The sequence below is a fragment of the Tamandua tetradactyla genome, chromosome 11 (assembly GCF_023851605.1).
Source record: "Tamandua tetradactyla isolate mTamTet1 chromosome 11, mTamTet1.pri, whole genome shotgun sequence".
Lineage (NCBI taxonomy): Eukaryota > Metazoa > Chordata > Mammalia > Pilosa > Myrmecophagidae > Tamandua > Tamandua tetradactyla.
In genome coordinates, this window is record NC_135337.1 from 75076994 (window position 1) to 75104721 (window position 27728).

A 27728-nucleotide genomic window follows, 5' to 3' on the forward strand; every position below is an offset into this window, starting at 1 on the left:
CACCATCATCATCACTACCATCATCACCATCACCATCATCACCACCATCATCACCACCATCACCATCACCATCATCACCACCATCATCACCACCATCATCATCACAATCACCACCACCATCACCATCACGATCATCCTCATCCTCATCCTCACCGGCATCATCACCATCATCATCACTACCATCATCACCATCACCATCATCACCACCATCACCATCACCATCATCACCACCATCATCACCACCACTGTGACCAATTTTCTTCCAATGAGACTATAATCTTCCAAGGTCAAAGATGTCCTTTGTTTCTCCCCTCTCCAGCAACACCCAACTCAGGGCTCAACCCAGAAGTCAATGCTCGGGGTCCAAAGACTGAATAGTCAATTGGTCAGGAAGTCCCTCCCATGGCCAGCCCAGGCACCCAACCCAGAGGGCCCTGAGTTGATAAAAAGTAAAGACGTGGCTCTACTCACCAAAGATGAACAGACAGGTCCTGAGGGGGGCCCTGGGAATACAGACACAGACCCAGATTCAGGGCATAGACCCCAGCTGAGCAACAGACTTCAGGGCACTTCATTCATTCATGCATTCATTCATTCCCCCAGCATTTTTTTAATGCCTAGCATGTGCCAAGCACATGCTATTCACTGGGGATACAGTCCCAGAATATATTGGAGGACTGACCCAGTATAAAACCAGTAAAAATCAGCAGTTGTCTTTACACCTGTTTTTGCACAGCCCTCCAGCTAAGAATGGTTTGTACACATTTTAATTTTGACAAAATACAAAAGAAGGATGATATTTTGTGACACATTAAAGGTACATGAAATTCTCATTTCAGTGTCCATAAATTAGGTTGTAGTAAAATACATCCATTCCCGTTCATTTATATATTGTCCAAGGCTGATTTTCTGCTATGACAGCAGAGTTGAATAATCACAACAGAGACCATCTGGTCCACAAAGCCAAAAATACTCCCCATCTGACCCTTTCCAGAAAAAGTCTGATGACCTCTGATCTGAATCAATGTAAAAAATGTTCATTCTCTCTATCAGGTCTTTGCTCAAATTTTACCTTCCCTAGACATCCATTTAAATTTACACACAAACCCTGCATACACCAATATTCCCCATCCCTCTTCCCTGCTGCATTTTTCTTCATTTCACTGCCAATACCAGACACATAAATATTTCATTTATTGTCTCATCAGGGATTTTTGCCTCCTTTGTTCACCTGTGTCCCAGCACCTGGGAGAGTATCTAACATGTGGCAGGTACTCAATAAACGTTTGTTGAATGAATGAGTGAATGTGTCATGAAAACCTATCATCAGGAAGTCAGCGGGGGGTTCCATGGGAAAGGAGGTTGTCTTGAGCAAAACCTGTTAACTAAATGATGAGGAAGAAAGGACCAGACCAAGCTAAGGGAAGGAACTCCTGGCTTAGATAAGCTGGAAGATAGAAAGCAAGGATAAGCAGGGTGAGAGACTGAAGGGGGTAAAGGTCAGAGGTTTGCAAGTCATCCAGGGACTTCCAGGCCATGGAGAAGGTGAGCAAAGGGAAAATATGGGAATACTTTCAACATAGGGTGTGTTGAAAATCAGAGTAGGGAGGATATGATTTGTTCGGGGTCTTTATTTCTTACCTTACATAAACATTTTATTTTAGAATAATTTTTGATTTACAGAAAAATTAAAAAGATAGTACAGAGAGCTCTTGTATACCTCTCACTCAGCTTCCCCTCATATTACCATCTTACATGATATATTTGCCAAAACCAAGAATCTAAGATTGATACATTACTTTTAACTAAACTACCAAACTTCATTTGGATGTCACCAGTTTTGTCACTAATGTCCATTGCCATTCCAGGACCCAATCTAGATACACTACCTCATTGAGATGTGATCAGATTTTATATTGGAAAGGTCGCTCTTTTGATGTGGGAATGGAATAGAGGTTGAGGACAGGAGTGTGAGGAAAACAGAGATATGGTAGACCAGTTAGCTGATGACTACAGATGGCTGGGCAGGAGATTCTGATGCTTTGAATAGGGTGGTGGTGGTGAAGGTAATGGAGAGAGATAAAGGGAATAAAGAACATTTTAGCAATTAAAAATGACAAGCATGATGATCTATGAGATGGAGGAGTGAATTAAAGTTGGCTTCAAACTCTCTGACTTTCCTCCCACCCCGTTATGGGGTTTACATCCTCTCTTCTCTGAGCTCAGGCCTTAAGACACTGGCAGCAATACAACATCCTGGACTGGATCTAAGGATGGAGGAGAAAAGGCCCAAAAGGACATTATTGGGACACATGAAAAATTGAAATATAGACTGTAAGCTTTATATCAATGTTAAATTTCTTCAACTTGATAACTATACTAAAGGTAATTACATAAATAAATATCCTTGCTCTTAAGAAGTGTACATGGAATTATTAAGTGTTCAAGGAACATGATGGATAAAACCTACTCTCAAATGTATGGAAAACAGATAAATAGACACATAGATAGATCAGTATAAATGGATAGATAGATAGAATATATTGCAAATGTGCAAAATGTTGAAATTGGTGAATCTGGGTATCAGTGGAGGGAAAGTGGAGTATGTTAAAGTTCTCCATATGGGTTTTTGAATTAACTTTGTAGCTTCCATGTAAGTTTGAAATTATCTGAACATTTAAAGTTTAAGAACAAAATAATTAAATTAAAATAAAATAATTACATAAGAATTAGTATGTTCTGCGGTCAGTGATATGGAAAGATCCCAAGATGTATGTTTTTTCTTTGTGTGCTGTACGGCATGGGTCATGTTTCATTCTTTTTCCATGTGAGTAGCCCCTTATTGCATCATCATTTGTGGAACTTTTGTTTGGTTTGGTTTTTTCATTTGTTTGTTTGCTTGTTTCTTTGGGAAGTGCATGGGCCTGGAATCAAACCTGCGTCTCCTGTATGGCAGGCGAGAATTCTACCACTGAACTACCCTCACACCCCACCCTCCCAAGATGTATTAAGTGTGAAAAAAAATCAAGCTACAAAATAGTGCATTTAAAACCTTTTGAGTAGACCTTGGGGCAAATGAGACACATTTGTATCTACTTGTCTTTGCACTTAGAAACTCTAGAAAGACCTATAAGAAATTAGCATCTTGGGACGCTGTAGTATCAAGTGGATAGGGTCTCAAATGGAGGGGACAATTGCAACCTGTTCTATTTTTCCTCAGAGTCTTTGTTGCAACAGGGAAGAAGAGGGTAGGATGGGTGTAGATTTAAGGAGGGATCTACATTTGGAGGCAGAAATTGGTGAGACACGTAGCTCTTGGTTCTTGAATACCATATCCCACTGAGAAGACCAGAGCTCCCTGGAGAAAAGGCTAATTCCATGACTAGGGCAGAGAACATACATGATAAACCTGATATTGTGCCAGAAAGTACATAACTGCCCTAAAAAAACGATGGGAACATGTCAAAAGCACAGGGAATCCAGGCTGAAGGAGCCATCCTGGTCAGAGTTGGGACAATTTTTAAATAAAAGTCCATAAGTTATTCCTGATATAAATAAATGAAAACAGTAAGAGACCTCTATCTCTTAAAGTAGAATACCAGCTAGTATAGGCAGAAGGAAAACGGAGTTGGGAAGTCATAGCATAACTTTACAATGCAGAAACGTGGAAGACACTGGGACAGAAAAGAAAGTCTCTTAAAAAAAGCATTCTTCACAAAATCTGAGATCTAGTCCAAACTCTAGGCATTAGTTTAACTATCATTACATGATGTAATATGGTTTAAAGGTTTATAAAGAGATAAATTACAATCAGGTTAGTAATTGCTGTACAGAATATAATAAAAAGTGCTTGGACAGGTGATGTAAGCCTTCTGGGGACTTTCTCTTCACTGTAAAATAATAACAAATTGTTCAAAAAACTCAAAAAAGCATTCTTTTGGAAAATTGGCAAAATTTAAAAGTGGAATATGACTTAAATAACTAATGACATCAATGTTGGATTTCATTTTTTTGTATAATCTTGCAGCATTATGGAAAAGAGCCTACGTGTTCTTAGAAAATATACACTAGAGTATTGAAAGGTAAAGGGAAAACCTGCCTGTGAAATTACTTTTAAATGTTTCATAAAACTTATATAGCTATAGAGAGAAAATGGGATGACATGTTAACAGTTGCTGGAACTGAGTAAACAACAGACAGGAGTTCTCTATACTATTTCTTGCCACTTCTCTGGGAGTCCGAAATTATATAAAAATAGAGTTATAACAAAAACTGGAGAGTTCCATTCTGCGAGGCTCCTTATTGGGAGATGAAGGTGGCAGTGGGGCCGTTTGCTTCACAGGAAGGAGGAAAACAGGAGTTTGAGGTTTGAGAAGACCGGGGGGATCTGAGGTTATAAAGAGTGAGGGAGTCAGGTGACCATTAAGAATGGTCGAGGGCAGGGCCGGGAGATGGAAACATGAGTTGATCAGAAATTAGGTAAGGAGGAAAGGGAAGGTATGATGCCTTCACAAGTCTTGGCTCTGGACCCCTGCTCCTTCCCCTACCACACGCTTGCAGAAGGGAGAAGGCATCAGGGAACATCTAGGAGAAAACGGCGTCATCCCCATCACGGTCCCCACTCGAGGCTCAGTCAGCAGGTGGGAAGGGCCTTAAGTGCAGAACTAACCAGCTAGGATGGACAATTTCCTCCCCGGCTCCGGGGTGTCTTCCCAATGCTGTCCACCCTCCCAGCACTCTCCCCTTCCCTTGCTCCCTCCCAACGAGAAGCACTCACGTGGACGTAGGGCTTGACTCTGTTACAGGGAAACCAGCCAACTTCGTTGGTCGCCGTATTCCTGCCCTAAAATCCCAAGAGAGAAAAACAGAGATTTCAGATATCCGTGTGTGTGTGTGTGTGTGTGTGTGTGTGTGTGTGTACATCTCTCTGTCCGGTGGCCAGTCTGCCTGTCCATCTGTCTCTCTATGGCCTGGATAGCCCAAAGAGGCACCAAACAATTTCATCTTCCTGGGAAGATCCTTGCCCACAAGACTCATCCCCAGTTGCCCCCTTGCCAAAGCCCAGTGGGACTATGGCCCCACTCCCTGAGCCACCTGCTGGCCCCGCCTGTACCTCCCACCAATTCTGTTCAGCCTCTGCTTTGGTGAGCTCCACAATGTCTCCAGGGTTGAGCCGTAGAAAAGGTCCAGAGGCTCCAGGAGGCGGAGGCAGCCCGTAATACTCTTGAAATACCTCCATCTTAGGCAGTCCTGGGAGAAGAGAGGGAATGGTTGACTGTGGTAGCCAAGGACACTCAAACCTGAGTTTGCCATGGCTAAATTTAAAGAGACCTATAATGTCAAGTGGTGGCAAGGAAGTAGAGCAACTGGAATCCTCAGATGTTGCTGGTGGGAAATCACTTTGGAAAACTGTTTGACAGCATCTACTGAAGCTAAACATGTGTATACCTTGTGATTCAGCAATTCCACCCCAGTATATACCTAAGAGACATTAAAACATATGTCCATCAAAAAGCATGGATAAGAATATTCATAGCTTTATTTACAATAGCCAAAAACTGAAAATAAACCAAATGCCTTCAACAGAAGAATGGATAAATAAATTTAGTCATACAACTGAATACTATACAACAATGAAAAAGAACAAGCTATTGTTACAAGCAGCCACATCATAAATATCAACATTATGTGTACTCAAAGAAGCCAAAGGCAAAAAAAAAAAAGCACATACTGTATGATTTAATTATATGAAATTCAAAGGCAGAGAAAGCTAATCTAAAGTGGTAGAGATCAGAGATTTTTTCCTTCTGGGAGGAATAAAAAAGTAACATATATATATTTGTGTATATATACATACAATATATAATTATATATATGTGTGTGTATATATACACTTAAATATATTTCCTCCTATTATCAATAGGCTGTTTCTAGTTTTGATCATTGTAAATAAAGTTGAATTATATATACATAAATACACATATATACATATGTATACATACATAAATATATACATACATACACAACTATATAGAAAATCTGAGTCTTTCAACTGACTCTGTATGACTTGAGCAAAGAGTTTATTTCTCTCAGCCACTACAAACTGCTTTCATTTCTTTCATTACACCTTGCTTCCCTGCTTCTTACCCTTTAAACACGCTGTTCCCCCTGCCTTGAACACTTCTGCCTTCTTTCTCACCTGGTTAACTCCTACACATCCCTCAAGTCTCCACTGAATTGTCACCTCCTCTGAGAAGCCTTCCCTGAATTCTCCAACGCATTGGGTATGCCAGTTTTATACTCCTAAATACCCTCGATTTCTCCTGCCACACCTGTAATGACTTAGCCAAAGTCTGTATCTTTCAACTGGTCCAGGATCTCTGCTTTAGCAATGTTTTGCCCCAGATCATGCGTAGATTAGGTGCCAAAGTCACCCAATACTGTTGCGATTCTACAAAAATCATTGCTATACATGCCTAAGGGTTACTTCTGGAGTACCTCTGTTATTGCTCAGATGTGGCCTCTGTCTCTCTAAGCCCAACTCTGCAAGTGAAATCATTGCCCTCCCCTACATGGGACATGACATCCATGGGTGAAAGTCTCCCTAGTGACACGGGACATGACTCCCAGGGATGAATCTAGACCTGGCACCATAGGATCAACAATTCCATCCTGACCAAAAAAGGAAAAGAAGTGTAATTAATAAAGTATCAGTGGCAGAGAGAGTTCAAATAGAGTAAGAGGCCGTAGTTCTTATACAACTTCAGGTAGACCTTGCTACCTATCATAAACTGCCAACCCCAATCCTAAAGAACACCTAGAGCAATATATAAGATTCCACAAGGGTTCCAGGCACTAGAGTAACTTTCAAGAAACCTACAACCTCCAGATGGGTCCCTGGTCCAGGTAAGTCCTGAAACCTAGCCCAGCTTCTCCAGAACATCAGATAGTTCCATCTCCCTACCCCATATCAGTGACAGACCCTTTCAATAGCAAAAATTTAGAATGGCCATAGCCCAAACAACCCCAAAGAGAGGTATGGAGAGATCAAAGGTGATGGTGGAATTATACATAGAAGATAGGACTTAACAAATGAATATGAATACTAAATCATTAAATTGATATTTCATTTAGTCTCCAGTATTTTAGAGCAGCTAGAAGTAAGAACCTAAAATTGTGAAATTGTAACCCATGTCAAAGTCTGAAATGTGTTCTACTGCTATTCGTGGTGCTGTGCTTTGAAATGTATAGCTTTTTTGTATATATGTTATTGTTCACAAAAAATGAAGGAAAAAATTCAATTATGATGATTTTTTATGATGATAAAAAAGTATTTAAGCCCTCTAACCTCATATGCTGAAGCAGCTGAAAGGAAAAATATGAGAGGAATGTATGGTAGCCTATGACAAACTCTGTATCCTGTGACCACTTTTTGAAGAATGCTTTGAAAACTATTGTTTTCTTATTTCTTTGCTTTGTATATATGTTATACTATACCATTTAAAAAGTTTTTAAAAAAATCATTGCCATAAAAATGACTCCAGTCTTATCCCTCTACCATTTGGCTAAAGAGAATATTGGCATGGTCAAACATGTTTTCTACTCCTCTCTCCTCCAGGTGTGGTAAACTTTACTGAAACCACATCTTCTATAGGATTATGTGATGCAGAATCAATGGGGGGAGGGGTGTATCTCTTTAGGTAGTTAAACCTACACAAGGAGTTCGTCAGAGTGGGGGCTGGGGGGGGAAGAAGCAGTAAATAAGAAAGTAGATGGAAGAGAAAGAGAACGTTAACGCGTATTGCTGTGCCCCGTGCATCCCTTTCGCAGCATTTGAGTAAAGCAAATAAAGAATCTAAATGAGTTTTAAGTTTATGTTCCTTTGGGTTTTGGGGACTGGAACATGGGGATGACAGTTTTATCAGCAAGACATGATGTGGGCGTCAATATCGTTACAGAGATCTGTTCCTGGCTCAACATCAGTGGGGCAAACAAAAGTTTTCCTCCAGCCCCACATGGAGCGCCCCACTGACTTACCCAGTTCGTTCCTCTTTCTGTCATGACCCCTGCGGTGTGGTTTATCCTGGAGAGAGAGACCAAGAGAAAGCAAGCATGGCCACCCATGCCCAGCCTAGATGTTCCTCAGTCCTCATCTGAACATCCATCACAAAGGACCACACCCATTGCTAGGTTCTCCAAGGTCTTTCCTTCATCACCCACATGGCTCTCCATGCCCAGAAAAGAGTATAAGGATCTTACCTTCTTCATGGTTCCTAAAAAATCTAAAGGAGGTGGAGCAAAAGAGAATAGTGAGGATGGGAAATCCCCACGAAGACCCCAACCCACGTCCCATACTCTCTCCCACGGATACCTCCTTGCCCATGTCGGCCACACGGAAGGACCCTCCCAAGACACTCCTTGTGTGCGGGAGCCCGGCACCGGTGACAGCGGTAGCCTTGGTAGAAGGTGCCTCTGGGATGCAGGGCAGAGATAAAGGGGAGTCAGTGATTTTGGACCGACCCAGCTAACCACGCTGACAACAAACCCCAGCATTACGACAGCCACTTGGGTTCATTTCGGAGGAAGACAGAGATGCTGGAGCTTAGGACCAAAACAGGGACCCCTCCCCACCTCCCAGCTCAGAGGGGTCATCTGCTGGAGCCCAGCCCCATGTCCTCCTCCCAGAGCCCCACCTCAGCAGCATCTGGCAAGCCTTGCAGGAAGTGGTCTCCTCAAAGGAGAACATCTGGAAGTCGTGCCCATTCGCAGTGGCATTCTCAGGGTAGATATTGGAGCTGGGGAGGGAAGATCAAAGAGAGGATGAGGCTGGTGGTGCAACCTGCACAGAGGGAATGGCCTCTGCTGGGGTCTCCTGGGTGCTCCCCTCATCACCCCCGTGGTTTTCCATGCACAGAAAAGAGCATGAGGGTCTCGGAGTTCCAAGGATGCAGCTAGCCTTGAGACTGCCTCTCCCATTTCCTACATGGGGAGCTGAGGCTCAGAGTGGTTCCCAAAGAATGTCATGGCAGAGCTGGGACTAAACATGAAACTACCTCCCAGTTCCTGTACCCATGTGACAGGATCCTCTGAGGATAGAAAGATGGAGGGGAGGGGGTCTCACATGGCCATCTCAAACTGCTCCATCCACTTCTTCTTCAGCTCTCGCGTCTTGAAGAACAGCTCATAGCCCTGGGCACCCTGGTCTTCGATCAGGAGAAACATATGGGTCCACTGCAAGGAACCAGGTGTAGAACTAAAGATACCCACCCACAGAGGGTGGGACCTCACCCCCACTGACCCCTACCCCTTTAGGAGGAAAAGGGTAGGGTCAGTAGCACCCTCCCTACAGAGGGGAGACCCCAGAAGACCCCTGCTTCTAGGGCACCCCTCCATGAGCACCCTTTTAAAAGACCACCCAGAAAATCCAAGTATACACAATCCCCAAATCACACACACATTTGAGTCTCACATACACCTTTGCAGAAATGCACACCAAACATATCATGTCCTTCATCCCTCTGTTTATTCAACAAGCATTTGTTGAATGCCCGCTGGGTGACAAGCACAGAGCTGGTCCCTGGGACAGAGCAGGGAACAGGACTCTGTTCCCAGGGCTTGTCCGGGAGGTAGGCCAGTAACGTGCAAGGACAAAGGAGCAATTAGCACTATGATGGGAGAGGCATAGAGGGGCAGGGGGCTCAGAAACAGAGCAGCAGTACCCTGGGGGCGAGGGGGCTTCCAGGCCTAAAGAGGGTTAGTCGAGAGAAAGGGTAAAAAGAAGTGAGGCAAGAAGGGTCTGTGCTCCAACCGGCACAGCCCTCCCACGGGGTCATGGTCCATTCCATAACCCTATTATTATTTATTTTTAGCTCACAACACTGCCCTTTTTCTTATTTTCCACAAGAATGTGAGCTCCTTGTGAAAGGCCACCATGTCTGTTCTGTCTCTGTTCTATTCTTTAATAGCACATAGTTCCACGCACCCTTGCAATTTCACCCTCACACACACACCAGCATTCCAAAGGCTAGCCGAAAGCCCCAAGCTATCCCGGGATTGAGGCTACTGGTCTCACCTTCTTGTTGTCTCGCTCTCCTGAAGAGTCATCCCGAACCTGGAAATTCTGCAGGTTCACTATTTCCTTGAGGTCATAAGAGTCCCCCCGACGCTTACAGATGAGCAGAGCTTTGTCCAGCAGGAAGGCGTACCTGGGAGTGGATGGTCAGGTGCTAACTGGCCCTTCCAGCTCTTTGCCTGGTCCCCTTCATCTTCCACCTTCCTGGCCCCATCCAGCTGTCCGTCTTGCATCCCATACCCTCTCCGAGTCCAGGTCAATTTGGCCCCGCCCACCTGACTCCACCCTCCCTGCCTGTCCATCTAACAGCCACGCCACGCCTTCCTGCCTGTCCAGGAACCTGGCTCCGCCCCCAATGGCCCCAGCTACCGGCCTACCTAGGAATAGGCCCCACCCCGGCTCCACCCCAGTTCCACATTGGCCTGGCCCACCTGTCCATCTTGGAGCGCCGCTCCACCGTGGTGATCTTGAGCTCGCCGTCGATCTTGGGGCGGCCGTAGTGGGCCAGAGACTGGTCCTGCGCAGCAGGCAGGGGGTCTGGCAAGGGGCCACCAAGGGGTGTCCAGACACCCTCCCCACCCTGTCCACCCCCCTGGCCCACTCGGCTCCACCACCTCACCAGGTTCTCAATGGACAGCTGGAAGTTGGTGATCTGCCGCAGCGTCTCGTTGTCCCGCTTCACCTCGTTCACGCACTGCGCCAGGTCCTGGGGGCGGGCAGAGGTGAGCCGGGCCCTCCGCCCCGGCCGACCCGGTACCCTTCCCAGCCCAGGAGAGAGCCCGCGTGGCGGCGTGACTTCCCCGCCCCACTCACCCTCATAGCGTCCAGGGCCAGCCGCAGGTTCTCCTTCTCCATCGCGTCCTGCGTGTGTTTCACCAGCTCCTGCATGACCCAGGAAGCCAGACTTCACCAGGCCTGGCCCCTCCCGGTCACCCTGCCCTCCGTGGAGGCTGGGGCATGGCCTGAATGAGCCATCCCAGGGTCTCCTGGAACCCTAGTCCCCAGCAGCCACCCCCGCCTCACCCCAGGGACACAGGGCACTGGAGGAGCCACGTTCAGCACCACCACCACCTCCACACCTGGAGAAGGAGACCCACCCACGCCCCAAACCCCTGCACCTGGAGAAGTCCCTTGTCCTTCCATCCCCACACCTGGAGAAAGAAGCCCATCCCCCCGACCCCCACACTTGGAGAAGGAGGCCCATCCCCCCACCCCCACACCTGGAGAAGGAGGCCCATCCCCCCACCCCCACACCTGGAGAAGGAGGCCCATCCCCCCCATTCCTAGACCTGCAGAAGAAGGCCCATCCCCCTCATTCCTACACCTGCAGAAAAGGCCCAACCCCCACTCCTGCACCTGCAGAAGGCGGTCCACCCCCCCACCCCCCCACCCCCCGCACCTGGAGAAGGAGGCCCATCCCCCCACTCCTGCACCTGCAGAAGGCCCATCCCCCCCATTCCTACACCTGCAGAAAAGGCCCAACCCCCACTCCTGCACCTGCAGAAGGAGGTCCACCCCCCCCACCCCCGCACCTGGAGAAGAAGGTGGTACTTGAGAACCCGTTGCATGGGCACCATGAGCAGGTCCCGCAAGGTGAACCTCCCATTGTTGGCTCGCTGAGAGCATTCCTGGAGGGTCAGAGATTGGTGTGAGGTGCTGCCCAGCCTGAACCAGTAGTGGGGGAGGGACGCAGATGGGTTAGGATAACTTCTGCACACCAGAACCAGAGCCCGTGGCGTCATGTTCCCCCAGAGGAAGGAAGGAAGGAGTGCAGAGATAGACCACCAAATCTATGGTCAATTGATCTTTAATAAGTCCCCCAAATCCACTGAACTAGGGCAGAAAAGTCTTTTCAATAAATGGTCATGGGAGAACTGGATATCAATAGCCAAAAGAGTGAAAGAGGACCCTTAACTACACCCCATACAAAAATTAATGTAAAATGGATTAAAGATCTAAATATAAGGACCAGTACCATAAAACTCCTAGAGAAAAATATAGGGAAACATCTTCAAGACCTAGTAATAAGAGGTAGCTTTTTAAACTTTACACCCAAAGCACAAGCAATGAGAGAAAAAAATTGATAAATAGGAGGTTCTTAAAACAAAAAGCTTTTGTGTCTTAAAGGACTTTGTCAAAAAAAAGTGAAAAAATCATACAACTCAACAACAAAAGAACAAACAACCCAATTGTAAAATGGGCAAAGGATATAACTAGACCCTTTTCTGAAGAGCAAATGCAGATGGCTAAAAAGCACATGAAGAGATACCCATTTTTCATTAGCTATAAGGGAAATGTAAATCAAGACTATAATGAGACACCACTCCACACCTATAAGAATGGCTGCTATTACACAAACTGAAAAACTGCAAATACTGGAGAGAATGTGGAGAAACTGGAACACTTATTCACTGCTGGTGGGAATGTATAATGGTACAGCTGCTGTGAAAGACAGTTTGGTGATTCCTCAGAAAACTAAATATCGAGTGGTCCTAGGACCCGGCAATACCAATACTCGGTATATACCCAGAAGAGTTGAAAGCAGTGACACAAATAGACAATTTGCACACTGATATTTATAGCGGCACATTTCACAAATGCCAAAAGATGGAAGCAATCCAAGTGCCCTTCAACAGATGAGTGGTTAAACAAAGTGTAGTATATACATACAATGGAATATTTTGCTGCAGTAAGACGAAATGAGGTCCCGAAGCATATGACAACATGGATGAACCTTGAGGACACAATGTTGAGTGAAATAAGCCAGAGATAAAAAGACAAATACTGTATGCTTTTTCTATTATGACCTTGGTAAAGGTAACCTCAGAGGTTTACACCATAGAATATAGGGGACCTCGAGGTACACAATGGCTAGAGATGGCTAGAGATGGGGTTACTCAATAAGGTTGAACTTAAATGTAAGGGAACAGATAGAAGTGATGGTAATCAGTTAGTGGAATTATAAGTAATATTGCCATATTGGGGGTGAATATGATTAAAAGGGGATTATAGTGCCATGTATCCCACCAATTAACTCTACAATTATAAATAAGTTCTCACATGAACTACTTTAAAGGTTTGATCATGTACAAAAGGTCAATAATAGAGGGGTATGGAGGAAAACTAAGATTGCAAGCTATGGCCAATAGTTAACTGGAAGACATCAACAGGACAGCAATACAGGGGGTAAATAACTGGAGAGAGAGGGGGAGACAAGAGATTGGGGGAAGTTTTGTTGGTTTTTTTGTTTTTTGTTTTTTTTGCATGGGCAGGCACTGGGAATCGAACCTGGGTCGCCATCATGGCAAGTGAGAATTCTGCCACTGAGCCACTGTGGTACTGCCCTAGGGGAGGTTTTGATTTGATAATTGGTGAGGCTCTGTTTATCGGTTCTTTGTCACTTTGGACCAATGAAAATTGTCTAAAATTGAGAGTGCTGCTGAGTGTACAACCAAGTGAAGACACTATAAGACATGAATTGTTTATTTTGGATATTATCCATCTGTCCAATGGATGGAGGGAGCCAAAGTGTACAATGACTGAGAAGCTGAAAGGTAAACTATGATATACATATGGTGGAATACTGTGCAGCTACAAAAAGGATGTTGTGAGGCATGAAAGTTTGGGGGCAATGCGTTATGCAAAATAAGCCAGAAACAAAAGAACAGATATGTTATGGTCTCTTTCAGAAGATACTTATAAGGATATTGGAGCTTGGATTATAAGCTCTTATAGAAGTCACACTTAGCTCAAAGTGGTAAGTGTATTTCTAGATGGTGAGACACTGAGCCATATATGTATAAGCCAGTGTTTCCCTGGAACATTGAGTACCTCAGTGACACCTGTGATGCAGAGCTGGAATTCTGCAGCTCTGGAAGTCAACATTGCTACATACAACAACAGTTACAGTGCCTGAAAAAGAGTTCAGTTCTCAATTAAAGATAAAAACGAAGCCGATCTGGTTGGGACTAAGGTAAATCAGAATTCAGGGCCAAAGCTGATGGTGTATGCACTCTAGAGGTTCACCTACTATATGAGACTAAAGGCAGAGAGGTTTACTGTGTCTAGAACCTAAATTTTCTGTATCACACAATCTAAATCAACCTATCTGGAGAGCTCATTTAAACAACCCAAATACATAAGCCCAGAATGGGAAAGAGGACTTGTAATTATGCATAGTTTGATGTAATACCCAAAGACATCCCAGACTATGGTGGGCTGCTATTTTAAAAGTATTTACAGAGTCCCTTGAAAGACTGGAGAAAAATAAAGTGGAAATATTACATTTTCCCACTTGGGAAATCCCTGGTACTCTCTCAAACACTAGGGACTCCCAAGAAAATAGGCCAAACCTTTTGATTTTGAGGCTTGCCCTTACAAAATTTATTTCAATTGTGGAGAAGCTAAGACTCCGTATAATTATGTCTAAGAGTCGCTTCCAGGAAAGCTCTTTCGTTGCTCAGATGTGGCCTCTCTCTCTAAGCCCAACTCTGCGAGGAAAATTACTACCCTCTTTCCTACATGAGACATGACATTCAGGGGTGAAAGTCTCCCTGACAATAAGAAATGTGATTCCTGGGGTTGAGCCTGGACCTGGCACCGTGGGATCAACAATACCTTCTGGACTAAAAGGGGGAAAATAAATGTAATAAAATAAGGTGTCAATGGCTAAGAGAGTCCTAATAGAGTCAAGAATCTATTCTGGAGGCTGCTCTTATACAAGCTTCAGCTAGATATTGCCCGTTACCACGGTTTTCCAAATCCCAACCAACATCACTCCTGTTAACCTATGGCTCTAAATGAGACCCTTCAAAAATTTCATGTATTAACTTTACTTTCCTGAAAGCTATAACCTCCAGAGAGTTCCTAGGACAGATAAATCCTGACAGTCAGAGAAACCAGCCTCTCCAAGATTATCAATTAGTTCCACCCTCATCCTATATTGTTGACGCTCCTTTCCAACATGAAAAAGTTAGAATGAGCATAGCCTTAAGACCCCTAAAGATTGGGAGAAGGATCAAAGGAGAAGGAGCTAAAAAAAAAAAAAGGAGGAGTTATAACAGAGAAGATAGGATTTAACAAATGAGTATGAGTATTGAATCACTATAATGATATTTCTTTTAGTGTCCAGTGTTTTGGAGCAGCTAGAAGGAAATGCCTGAGAATGTGGAATAGTAACCCATAACACACTTTGAAATATGTTTTGTAACTCCTGGTTAAAATGTACTTTGAAATTATTGCATTTTTTGTATATATATGTGTTCTATTTTACAATAAAAATGTTTTAAAAAGAAGAAGAAGAAAATGAGGGCTGTGAGTTCCTCAGATAAGACTGCCAAGTTGAGGCCAAGGATTCAGGCAGATGAGTGGGGTTGGAGAGGAAAGCGGGGCAGTCTAGGGGCTAGCCCCCACTGTAGGGGGGCTCCTCATCATCCCTGCCTTGTTTGGGGTTTCATGGTGGCATTTCCACTAGACACACAGGTCAGGGATCAGTCCAGAGTTGGGGTGCAGCTGGGGTTGGGGTCCAGCCCAGGGTGAGGGCTTGGGCTCAGCCTGAAGGTGAAGCTGACTTCAGGGTTGAGGTCAACTGGGGTTGGGGCATGACTGGGCTTGGGGCTGATCTCAAAGTCAGGGTTCAGCTAGGCTGGGGCTCATCTCAGAGTTTGGACATAGCCCTAGTTGGGGCTCAGCCCAGGGTTGGGTTCAGTCTGGGGTCAGGGTTCACTTCATGGTCAGGAGCTCAGCCAGGGGTCAGGGGCTTAGCCCAGAGTCGGGGCACAGCCTGGGCCAGGCTCACTGCTTCTGGTTGCTCTCAGCCCTGCTCCTTCTTCCCACTTTGCTGGTCAGTAACCCCCTCCCAAACCCTCAGCAGATCCCTGGCTGGGCTGTCCCCTGCTCAGCCTCCTTTGGCTGCCCCCAGAGGCTGGGAAGGAGTGGAGAGGTGGCCCTGTGGCCCAGCTCCCACCTCAAGCTTCATCTGCACATCCTCCCGGGCTGTGGCCACACGGTCCAGGTGTTTGCTGGCGGACTCAACCTGGCTGCAGTAGCGGCCGTAGACGAGGAGCCTGCGGGATGAGAATAGGTCATCCGGTGGTGGTGGCCCCTGCCAAGTTCAGGGAGATCAGAGCATCAGCCTTGTCCCCACCCCTTCCTAGTTGGGTGACCCTGACTCTCAGTTTCCCCATCTGCAAAATGGGCAATGCAATAGTATCTTCCACCTGTGATTACTGTAACGTTTTAATGAAATGTGCACAAAAGGCTCTGACCACAATGCGCGGCATATCAACTCTGCTTAATGCTTGTTTATTTAACAAACACTTATTGAACAGCTACTGGGTACCAAGCCCTGTCTTAAGCATGGCATGTATCCATTTTTTTCATCCTCTCCATAATCCTAGGAGGCACGTTCCCCTACCATACATATTTTTACAGAGTAAGAAGTAGAGCACAAAGAGGCTAAATGATTTCCAATGCCAGGTAGCTCACAAAAGCTGGGAATTGAAGCAGAGATGGGCAGCCCCTTGTCCACAAGCACTCAGCAGCAAGCCCTCCCTGCCCAGTGGTCTCTGAGGGTGGGGCAGGGTAACCCCCAGGACTCCAGTCTGGCCAACTGGGTCTCACCTCTCCTTGTACTTGATGAAGACCTGGTAGAGGTTAGGTGCATTAGGGGCGGTCAGGGCTTCCTTCATCTCTTTCAGGAAGTGGGTATGTACTCGAAGCAGGTCCTGTTGGGTGGGAGGGGTGTGGGCTGCGGCCGGGAGCCGGGGGTCCACCAGGTCAGGCAGGGGAGGCATCATCCGCCCACCATGTGTTGCTCAACTCCCGGTCCTCATGCTCCAGGGTGGGAGGGGCTAGCAGACCCACCCCACTGCAGAGAGAGGCAGGGACTGAAGCCCAGGAGAGCTGGGGGTCAGCAGGCTCACCTCGATGTTGACAAAGATAATTTCGATATCTTGGGGCTTGAGAAACCGCTGTAGGGGCTTCATGAAGTGCTGCAGGGAGAGGAGAGAAGGATGAGAACTTCTCTCCAAACAACCCACCATGAGACAGGACCCAGGAGACAAGACATGGAAGGAGATGAATGAAAAAGAGAGACATAAATAGAGAGACACACACACATGGAGAAAGAAATGGATAACAGAGACAAGGAAACAGAGAGACTGAGACAGAGAGATAGAGAGAGATGGAGAATGGTCACTCAAAATCTTGTACACAAATATTCATATCAGCATTATTCAGAGTAGCCAAAAAATGAAAACAATCCAAATGTCCACCAACTGATGAATGGATAAAAAATATATACATATATGGTTAGTCTATCCATAGTGTATCATTCAGTTATCAAAAGGAATGAAGTTCTGATACGTGCGCCATCATGGATGAACCCAGAAAACACTATGCTAAGTGAAAGAAATTAGACACCAGAAGTCACTTGTTGAATGATTATATAACATCATTCCAGTTATATGAAATGTCCAGAATAGGCAACTCCACAGAAACGGAAAGAGTAGTGGGTTCCCAGGGGCTGTATGGAGGAGTAAATGGGGAGCAGCTGCTAATGGGTGCAAGGTTTCGTTGGGGGGAGGGTTGGAAACTGTTCTAAAACTGATTATGGTGATGCTGGCACAACCCTATGAATATACCAAAAGCCATTCAGCTGTACACTGGAAGTGGGGGACCTGTATGGTATGGGAATTATATCTCAATAAAACTGTTCAAAAGAGAGGGATAAAGGAAAGAGTCAATAGAGAACCAGAGGGACGCTAATAATAAAGAGTAAGACAAACGGATATAAGCAAGGGTACAAGAAGGAAATAAGGAGACAGAATAAAAAAGAGAGAGAGACAAGAAGACAGGAGACAGTCACAGGGAGGGAGAAAGAGAGAAACCTAGAGATGAACAGACAAAGATGCACGTGCAAGGGAGTCAGAGAAGCGCCCCAGGCGCTCTAGGAACAGACTGGGCCTCTCGGCGTGCCCAGGGACCGGTGCGCACAGGTGCGCGGAGCTCCCACTCGCGCGCCGGGCAGGGGCTGGGTTCCAGCCTGGCACCTGCTGGATGGAGCCCAGCGTGTCTGTGTACTTCTCCTCCGTCTGCTGGATTTCCCGCAGGCAGCAGCAGCGCTTGTCGTACTCGGTCATCTTGGGCTGAGAGCGGGAAAAAGAAGCCGGTGTCCCGCGGGGTAGCCGCGGCTGCCCCCCCTCCCGCGCACCTGCTCCCGGCCTCCCGCCCCGCGCACTGGCGTGGGTGCCGGCTCCGAGCGCATGAGGTCCTCGTAGATCTCGTCTCCCTCGGCCTCCTCGTTCTCCACGCAGTCGTACAAATCCTCATCCTCTTCCACCGTGTCACTAAGGGACTCGGAGTCAGGTCCACCAGGCCCCGCGGGTAGAGTGTCCGCAGATGCCCCCGGGCAGAGCCGGCGCCCCCAACCCCCTCCTAGGTCAAGGTGGTGTCCCCTCCGACTATCAGAGCGGGGCCCTGCCTCCCCCTTCACAATCCAAAGACAGGGCTGCATCCGCCTAAGACCCCCAAGGTGGGCGCCCGGACGACCCCTCCCCCTCCCAGGCCCCAGACACTCACTCGATCTGGTCGGACAGGCCATTGTACACATCTTCATCCCCCATGCTCTCCTCCTCGGTGGGGAAAGGCCTGGGGAGCCAAGGTGTGAGCCAAAGGCCTGGGGGTGGGCCGGGGGAGGAGTCTTCAAGGTGGGGGAGGATTGGAGCAGAATGGGCTGAGATCACTACTCACATGATCCCCTTGTTTTGGGCAATTGGGGTCCAAGACAGCGCCGACAGGGTGTAGATAACCTGTGACAAAGGTGGAGGCTGCTCAGCGAACCCCACAACCTCCCATGCATATGGGACTCCAAGCACTGGCTCCCAAGGTTAGACCCGGCTTGCCACCCACAAAAGGCATGTCCCCGTCCCATGCCCTGGTCCTGATGTGAACCTATTTGTGAAAAGGACCTTTCATGACGGGGCTTTCATCTGATATGGTTAAGTCCTTATAAGCGAAGGAAATTGGACATGGGAGAGAAGCCGAAAAATCCCCGTTGTTTAAGCCACCCCCATTGTATGATATTTGTTTTAGCAGCCAGTAAACTAATACAGACTGCATGACTCTTGGAGCTTAATTCAAGATTTTCTGCATCTTCTCATCCCCCAGGTCAGTGTCCCCTTAACTGAGCCCCGTCCCTCACTCCCATTGTTTTATTCATCCTCACAACCACTCAGAGAGAGCCGGATGTTACCTGGCACTTGAGACCCAGGCCTGAAATCACACCGCTAGTGACAGGGCAGAGACTTGAACCCAGACCTCTTCCCACCTTGCTTAAGCCTGTCCTAGCTCATCTGTCCTTCCCCCTCAGCCCTCAGCTTGCCAATGTAGACTTCAATCGAAGTGAATTGCAATCCAGTCCTTTGGGCTTCCGGTGCCCGGCTCACAGGCAACTCAGCCCCAGCGCACCTTCCCGAAATCCTGCACATCGAAGAGATCAAAGGCCTCGAAGAGCTCACTCCGCTTGAGGCCAAACTTCTCGCAGCAGGTAGACAAGAAGGTACGGATGTTCTTAAGGCACAGGAACTGTGGAGAGAGAAATGAGGACAGTGGAAGCACGAAGAGGCAGGGGAGACTAACCCCAGACTGGCCATGCAAAGCCTGGCTTGGGGTCCACAACAGAGCGGGGAAAAGAAGGCACAGTTCCCTTCCCAGGAAACCACAAAAGATCAAGCTGCAGCTGAAGCCAGCACTACCCTTAAGTGCTTTTTTAAAAATGGAAGTGAAGGGAGTGCAAGGGTAGTTCAGTGGTAGAATTCTCCTCTGCCATGTGGGAGACCTGGGTTCGATTCCTGGCCGATTCACTTCCCTCCCCTCCCCCCCCCAAAAAAAATCAATGTCACCCATTATTGAATGAAATGTGACCTCACCAAATAGCATAGAAAAAAAATTAAAGTAATATTCATATAACATGAAATTGACCATTAACCATTGTAAAATTAAAAATTCAGTGGCATTTTGTGCATTCATAATGCTGTGCAGCCCTCACCTCTATCTGGTTCCGAGATCTTTTCACCAGCCCAAACACTCCCCATTCAACCCTCTCCTTAGTGCCCAGCAACCATTAATGCACTTTCTATCTCTATGGATTTGTCCGTGTTCATCAATGGGAAAAATGGATGAATAAAATGTGTTCCATCCATACAATGGAATACTATTTAGCCCTAAAAAAGAATAAAATACATGTACTCCAACCACAGAAGGACCTAGAAAACATGACGTTCAGTGAAAGAAACTGGACACAAAAGGCCACATATTGTCAGATTCCATTTATGTGAAATGTCCAGAACAGATAAATTCATAGAGACAGAAAGTAGATCAGGGGCTTGCCAGGGGCTGGGGGAGGTAAGGGGAATGGGGATTGACGGTAATAGGCACGGGGTTTCCTTTTGGATGGACATGTTCCGGACATTGTATATTGTATACTCTATAACCTTGTGAATATACTAAAAAACATAGAATCGTCCACTTTAAAAGGGTAAATTTACATTATAATTTAAAAAAAAAAATGCGTCTTCCAGATCCTTGCTCTCAAACCTATTCAATCAAACTTTCCTTCTGAAACCTGAGTTAGTTCCCATCCCTCCTCTGCCCACAGCCCTCCATGGCTCCCACCTCCCTTGGGAGAAAAGCCCAAGTCCTCCCCGCAGCCCCCCAGGCCCTGCACGACCTGCCCCATCCCCTCCCTGCCTTGCCCTCCTCCCATTCTCCCCCTGCCTCACTCAGGTCCAGCCACACAGGCCTCCTCGTTGCTCCTCCAATACCAGGCTCAGTCCTGCCTCAGGGCCTTTGCACAGGCTGTGCCCTCTGCCTGAAATACCAATGTCCACAAAGTGTCTTACTACCTGCTTCCGGTCTTAGCTGAAAGGTCTCTTCTCAGTGAGGCTTCTCTAGCTACCATGTTTCAAATCACCGCTCCCTCCTCTAACATTTTCTGTCCTCTCTACTGACTTCACTTGTTTTGTTTATTGTCCATCTCCTTCAAATAAAATGTAATTAATCTATAGGAAGGCAGGGACATTGTTTCCTTCCTTGCTGGATGTCTACCATCTAGAACAGTGCCTGGCATGCAGTAGACAGTAAATATTTATTTGTTGAATCGGTGGTAGTGAGGCCTGGAAATATGTATTTTTAGGAAGCTCCCAAGTTGATTCCAATGTTCTCGCTAATCCCTCCTTTTCAATTCTGCGGTAGCAATATTTGCATTTTTTGATGCCAACTACATGCAATCAGACCCTCAGATTCACTCCACTCCTATGACAAGCCTGTGAGTTTTTAACAGCCCATCTTCACCTAGGAGAAAGCAGGCTCAGAGAGGAGAGAAAAGCTTCCCGAGATGACTGACACTGAAAGTCAGTGGCCAATGGTAGGAATTTTCTGGATCACTGGCTCCATCATATGGCCTGGCATGTAACTGGAGCTGGCATTCCCTCACCACTCTTCATGAGCTCAGTTCCTACACTCTACGGATAGAACATGGAATCCTGGCACCAGCCCTTGAAGTAACTATCCTCATCTTTCAGTTTTACAGGAAAGGAAACTGAGGCAAGGACACACAGCGAGGATGCAAACCCAGGCAGAGTGACTTTAAAGGCTTTTCTTAACCACAATGCCATAGCTGTGTATAAGGTTGGATTTAAAACACAGTGTTGATCTTGTTTTTATCCTTCGTATCAGTGTTTCCCACTTGTACTGGGTTGAACAGGTCCCCCCACCCCCGCCAAATTCATGTCTACCTAGAACCTCAGAATCTGAACTTTTGGGGGAATAGATTCTTTGCAGATGTAATTAGTTAAGATTAGTTAAGAAGTCATACTGAATTAAGGTGGGATGTAAATCCAGTGACTGGCATTGTTTTGAAAAGAGGAGAGGACACAGAGAGATTTATGCAGAGAAGGCATGTGAAGGCAGAAGCAGAGAGCAATGACACAGCTGCAAGCCAAGAAATGCCAAGGATTTCCAAAAACCACCAAAAGATAGAGGCACGAAACAGATTCTTCCTCAGAGCTTCCATAAGGAAGCTGATTCCAGACTTCTGGGCTCCAGACCCATGAAAGAATAAATTTCTGCTGTTTTACGCTACCACGCTTGTAGTAATTTCTTATAGTAGCCGTAAGAAACTAATATATCTCTTCTATCTTCATATTGTATCTTTTTGATTGTTGCCGTGTCCATACTGGACCTAGATCATTATGGAGCATTAATGCTAAATTAATTTTAATTTAAATAAATGTGCAAGAAGAGAGCTTTACATTTGACTCTAAAAGGAAAACGAAGATCATGTGCTTTTAATTGAAGATGACCATAAAACGAGTAGGATACAAATAATGTCATCAAATTCTAGCTGGATACTGTTGCCTGCCCAAGGGTATGAGCCAGAAGCCTGTCCTCTCTTTGTCAAAAAGAGAGATTAGCAGCACTTAGGGAAACATAAAAGACAAAGCAGTAATTCAACATCCATTTGTGATAAAAAGAAAAGGGGGGAGGGAAACCTTGGCAAAGTAAGAATGGAAGGAAACTTCTGAAACCTGATAAAGAGCATCTTCAAAAACCCACCAGCAACTACAGACTACAATTAACAGTAATATTTTAATACACTTTCATCAACAGTAACAAATGTACTACACAAATATTATGGGTCAATAATAGGGAGGGTTAGGGGTATGGGAGGATTTAGGTTTTCTTGTCTTTATTTCTTTTCTGCAGTAATGAAAATGTCTTAAAATTTGATCGTGGGATTGTATGCACAGCTATGTGATGACACTGTGAGTCGGTGATTGTATACTTTGAGTGGTTTGTAAAGTATGCATGCCAATTAGAAACTGCCAGGTACCCAGAAAAGCCATGTTCTTTAATCCCTATCAATATTATTGGGTGGGATCTTTTTGATTAAGCTGTTTCCTTGGAGATGTGACTCACCCAATTGTGGGTGGGACCTTTTGATTAGATGGTTTCCATGGAGATGTGTCTCCACCCATTCAAGGTGGGGTTGTTTACTGGAGCCCTTTAAGAGGGAAGCATTTTGAAAAAAGTGACAGAGCTGACACAGATGCAGACACCTGGAGAACAGTTACTTCAGAGATACACCTGTTTGGAGAGGCTTGGAGTGCCCACAGAGAGAGCAGATGTCTAGCCAGGGGCAGAGCCCAACAGACATTGCCATGTGCCTTCCCATGAGATGCCAGCAACCCCGAGTCGAAAGTTGTGTCCCAGAGGGACTGAGTGGAGACCCACAGATACTTAGAGAGGAAACCACTTGCATCAGAAGCTGGAAGCCACAAACCAGAAACAAGGACCAGCAGACACCAGCCATGTGCCTTCCCAGCTAACAGAGGTGCTCTGGACAGTATCAGCCCTGCTTACACAAAGGTAAACTGTTGTTAGTGCCTTAATTTGGACACCTTCACTTCACTAGAACTGTAAATTTATAGCTTATTAAATTCCCTTTTTAAAAGCTGTTTCATTTCTGGCATATTGCATTCTGGCAGCTTAACCAACTAATACAGTATGTGAGTATATCTCACTAAAACTGCATTAAAAAAAAAAACTCTAGCAAAACATGATGCTTCATACTGAAATGTTGAAAAGATTATTTTTGAAATTAGGACTAAAGACCACTGTTACCATTTCTATTCAACATTTCATTGATGGTGTCAGGCTATACTGCAAGAGGGGAAGAAATAAAAAGAAAAAAAGAAATACAATGGTCCTTTTCAAAGAAATAATTGTTAGTTTAGAAAGACCAAAAGAATCTGCAGATAAATTACTAGCATTAATAAAGTAATTTAGCAATGTAGCTGAATAAGGCAGGTCGAAAATGCAAAATCCATTGCATATCAGTGCATCACCAACAATAAATCAGAAAATGCTATTTTTTCCAAAAGATAGCATTTGTGAAATGCTAGAATAAGCAAAACCAACCTACAAAGATGGTAATCAAATCAGTGGTTGCTTCTGGGGTGGAGGGTGGCAGTGGGGATTGACTCAGAAAGGCCACAAATGGTGGAAATGTTCTGTGCTGATAAGGGCATGGGGAGCAGATGGTACACATTTGTCAGAACTGATTGGATGGTAAACTTAAGAATCAAGCATTTTCTAGTACCTCAATGAAAGAAGATACCATTTACTACAACCTAAAAATATATATTTTTAAAAATCTTGGAATATCTAATAAATCCAACAAAAAGAAATACAAATCCTTTATGGAGAAAAGTATAACATTTTATGAATGAAAAATCTAGATGAAAGGAGACCTAAATAAATAGAATGAAATGTGTACCATTCTTGATTAGGAAAACTCAATATTACAAACATTTCAATTCTCTCCAAAATTAATCTATAGATTCAGTGCTATTTCAATGATAATCCCAAAATGATGTTTCGTGGAAGTTGACACAGCAATCCTGAAATTTATAAGGAAAAGCATAGAATGACAAGTGCTCTATATTTGGTCAAACAAAGGGAAAATAAAGTTGGGGGAGTAGTTCTACGAGATATCAAAACTTATCATATAGCTACAGTAATTAAGGCAATGTGATTGTAGTAATGAGCCCCAAAGATGCCATCAGTGGTTTGAAAGGGTTACATATGCCCAGAAAAGCCACGTTTTAATCCAGATGCCATCTCGTAAAGGCAGCTGTTTCTTTTAATCCTAATTTAATAATGTAGGTTGGAATCCTTTGTTTAGGTTATCTCCACGGAGATGTGACACACCCAATTGTGGGTATTAACTTTTGATTAGATGAAGATGTGATACCAACCATTCCAGGTGGGTCTTGATTCGTTTACTGAAATGCTTTAAAAGAGGAAATATTTTGGAGAGAGCTCGGAGCAGACACAGCCAACAGAAACGACAGAACCCTCTAAGTTAACAGAGAGAGTAGATGTAAATACTTAGAGTAGTTGCTTCAGAGAACGGAGAAACGGATATTTGGAGATGCTTGGAGCCCAGCAGAAGTCACCAGAGATGTTAAGCAAGCCAGAACCTGGAGAGAGCCAAGGGAAGCCAAGAGATGAAAGCCAGCCCTGGAGAAGCAAAGTGAGGGACCTCCACAGAAACAGAGGCTGAAAGCAACAGAGCCCAGGGGCAAGTGGCCAGCAGATGCCAGCCATGTGTTTTCTCAGCACCAACACCCAGAGGTGTTCCCCGCCCATTGGCCTTTCTTGAGTGAAGGTAACCTCTTGCCAGTGTTTCAATTTGGAACCTTTCACTTCCTTGGAGCTGTAAACTTGTAGCTTATTAAATTCCCCTTTATAAAAGCCATTTCAGTTCTGGCATATCGCATTCCAGAAGCTTGACAAACTAACACAATGGTCCATGGCTTCCAATGTTCATGCCCTTTTGTAATTCCCTCCCATGCTAAGCCAAGACTGGCTCTGTGTGACTAATAGAATAAGGCAGAAGTAACAATATGTGACTTTTGAAAACTAGTTCACCAAAGGTGTTGCAGCTTCCACCTTGGCTTCTAAGATTGATCACCAAGTGCCATATTGTGAGGTAACTTGATCAGCCCTGTAAGAGGCCCATGTGGAAAGGAATTGGGGCTCCATGTAGCTGAGCACCTGGGAAGTAGATTCTCCAGCTCCATCAAGCCTTCAGATGTGGCTGCAGACAGCCCTCGTGGACATCTGTCTGCAACCTCAGGAAGGACCCAAAGAAGAACTGCCCAGCTGAGCCATTTCAGAATTTCTGACCCAAATAATCTATGAGCATAACAAATGGTTATATTTATTACTTTAGTCCAGGGTTTAAAACTTTAGAGAAACTTCTTTCAATGATTTCCAAGAAATGATTATGTAATGTAATAGAATGTAGGGTTCTACCTCTTAGCCTTGTGATGGGCACACTATTTTATTATTGTTCTATAAATTATTCATCTATGCTTTAATATATATGTATTATATATTTCACATTAGAAACACATTTTTTATTAATTTAAAAAATTATTTTAAATACCAAAAACACCAAACAAATGCAAACATTCGTAACTTTTGATCATTCCGTTGTACATATATAATCAGTAATTCACAATATCATCACATAGATTCATCATCATGATCATTTCTTGGAACATTTGCATCTATTCAGAAAAAGAAATAAAAAGAAAACAGAAAAAAATTTATACATACCATACCCCTTACCCCTTCCTTTCATTGATCACTAGCATTTCAAGCTAAATTTATTTTAATGTTTGTTCCCCCTAGTATTTATTTTTATTCCATATGTTCTACTCATCTGTTGACAAGGTAGATAAAAGGAGCATCAGAAACAAGGTTTTCACAATCACACAGTCACATTGTGAAAGCTATATCATTATACAACCATCTTCAAGAAACATGGCTACTGGAACACAGCTCCACATTTTCAGGCAGTTCCCTTCAGCCTCTCCACTACATCTTGACTAACAAGGTGATATCTATTTAATGTGTAAGAATAACCTCCAGAATAACCTCTCAACTCTGTTTGGAATCTCTCAGCCATTGACACTTTATTTTGTCTCATTTCACTCTTCCCCCTTTTGGTCGAGAAGGGTTTCTCAATCCCCTGATGCTGAGTCTCAGCTCATTCTGGGGGTTTTCTCAATCCCTTGATGCTGAGTCTCAGCTCATTCCAGGATCTCTGTCTCACGTTGCCAGGAAGGTCCAAACCCCTGGGAGTCATGTCCCACATAGACAGAGGGAGGGTAGTGAGTTTGCTTGTTGTGTTGGCTGGAGAGATTGGCCACATCTGAGCAACAAAAGAAGTTCTCTTGGGGGTGGCTCTCGGGCCTAATTTTAAGTAGGCTTGACCTATCTTTTGTGGGGTTAAGTTTTATATGAACAACCCCCAAGACTGGGGGCTCAGCCTATAGCTTTGATTGTCCACACTGCTTGTGAGAGTATCAAGAATTCAACCTGGGGAAGTTGAATTTTCCTCCTTTCTCACCATTTCCCGAAGGGGACTTTGCAAATACTTTTAGAAACACATTTTTAAGACAATAGAATCAAATAGAGATTCTCTCTATGATGAAACCAGAAGGACTGGAGAAGAATCAAAGCAGGAATGACTTTTATCACTGTGTAATCTGGTTTTCTTTCTGGTGTATCCACGTCCCATATAAAATCATCTCAAGTCTACCTGCAGTAATGTGTGCCCCACGGTGACCAAAATCATGTACATAAATTCATATGCTTGCCCTATATATTTGCATACTCAGTTGCCTGTATTATCATTGCCTGGGGATATTTCCTAAATTCCTTCTGAAAAGAGAGGAGTAGATTGAGGTTGGGTCCCTTTTAAAAGACTTGAATCCCCTGGAAATAGTCCCTGAGAAAAGGATTTCAATATAAGTGGTTTGTATGGGACATGAACCCAAGAAGTACCAGTAGGACAGCAGGCAAGTGGACAGGGAAGGAAGGAAGTTAAGAAGGAGAATGTTGGTGAGCCAAGAAAAAGTAGCGCTCGATCCACTGGGGACCTCTTGGAAATGGTGTAGACATGTTGCAGAGTTATCTCATCTGAGAAATGAGAAAGCTAAGAAATTTGTCTACCTCCTCCCATACATCAATGTTTGTGGCTTCTTTGCAGGACATTAATTTCCTGGCACTTCCTATAGCC

General features: G+C 44.9%; 1 protein-coding gene across 3 annotated transcripts in view; it reads right to left on the reverse strand.

Moving 5' to 3' along the window:
- Positions 1-27728, reverse strand: part of VAV1 (vav guanine nucleotide exchange factor 1) — a 79330-nt gene that overhangs the window by 16049 nt on the left and 35553 nt on the right. For all 3 annotated transcript variants that reach the window (XM_077120919.1, XM_077120918.1, XM_077120920.1), the window contains exons 2-22: positions 19541-19657; positions 18824-18882; positions 18653-18721; positions 18312-18420; positions 18124-18219; positions 16996-17064; positions 16694-16797; positions 16038-16137; positions 11605-11700; positions 10886-10954; positions 10692-10778; positions 10504-10589; positions 10073-10205; positions 9122-9231; positions 8694-8795; positions 8372-8472; positions 8260-8282; positions 8038-8083; positions 5114-5250; positions 4778-4843; positions 472-503 (exon numbers count right to left, since the gene is read on the reverse strand). In XM_077120919.1, the coding sequence (XP_076977034.1) occupies positions 472-503; positions 4778-4843; positions 5114-5250; positions 8038-8083; positions 8260-8282; positions 8372-8472; positions 8694-8795; positions 9122-9231; positions 10073-10205; positions 10504-10589; positions 10692-10778; positions 10886-10954; positions 11605-11700; positions 16038-16137; positions 16694-16797; positions 16996-17064; positions 18124-18219; positions 18312-18420; positions 18653-18721; positions 18824-18882; positions 19541-19657 (1811 nt within the window). The remainder of the gene's footprint in view (positions 1-471; positions 504-4777; positions 4844-5113; positions 5251-8037; positions 8084-8259; positions 8283-8371; positions 8473-8693; positions 8796-9121; positions 9232-10072; positions 10206-10503; positions 10590-10691; positions 10779-10885; positions 10955-11604; positions 11701-16037; positions 16138-16693; positions 16798-16995; positions 17065-18123; positions 18220-18311; positions 18421-18652; positions 18722-18823; positions 18883-19540; positions 19658-27728) is intronic.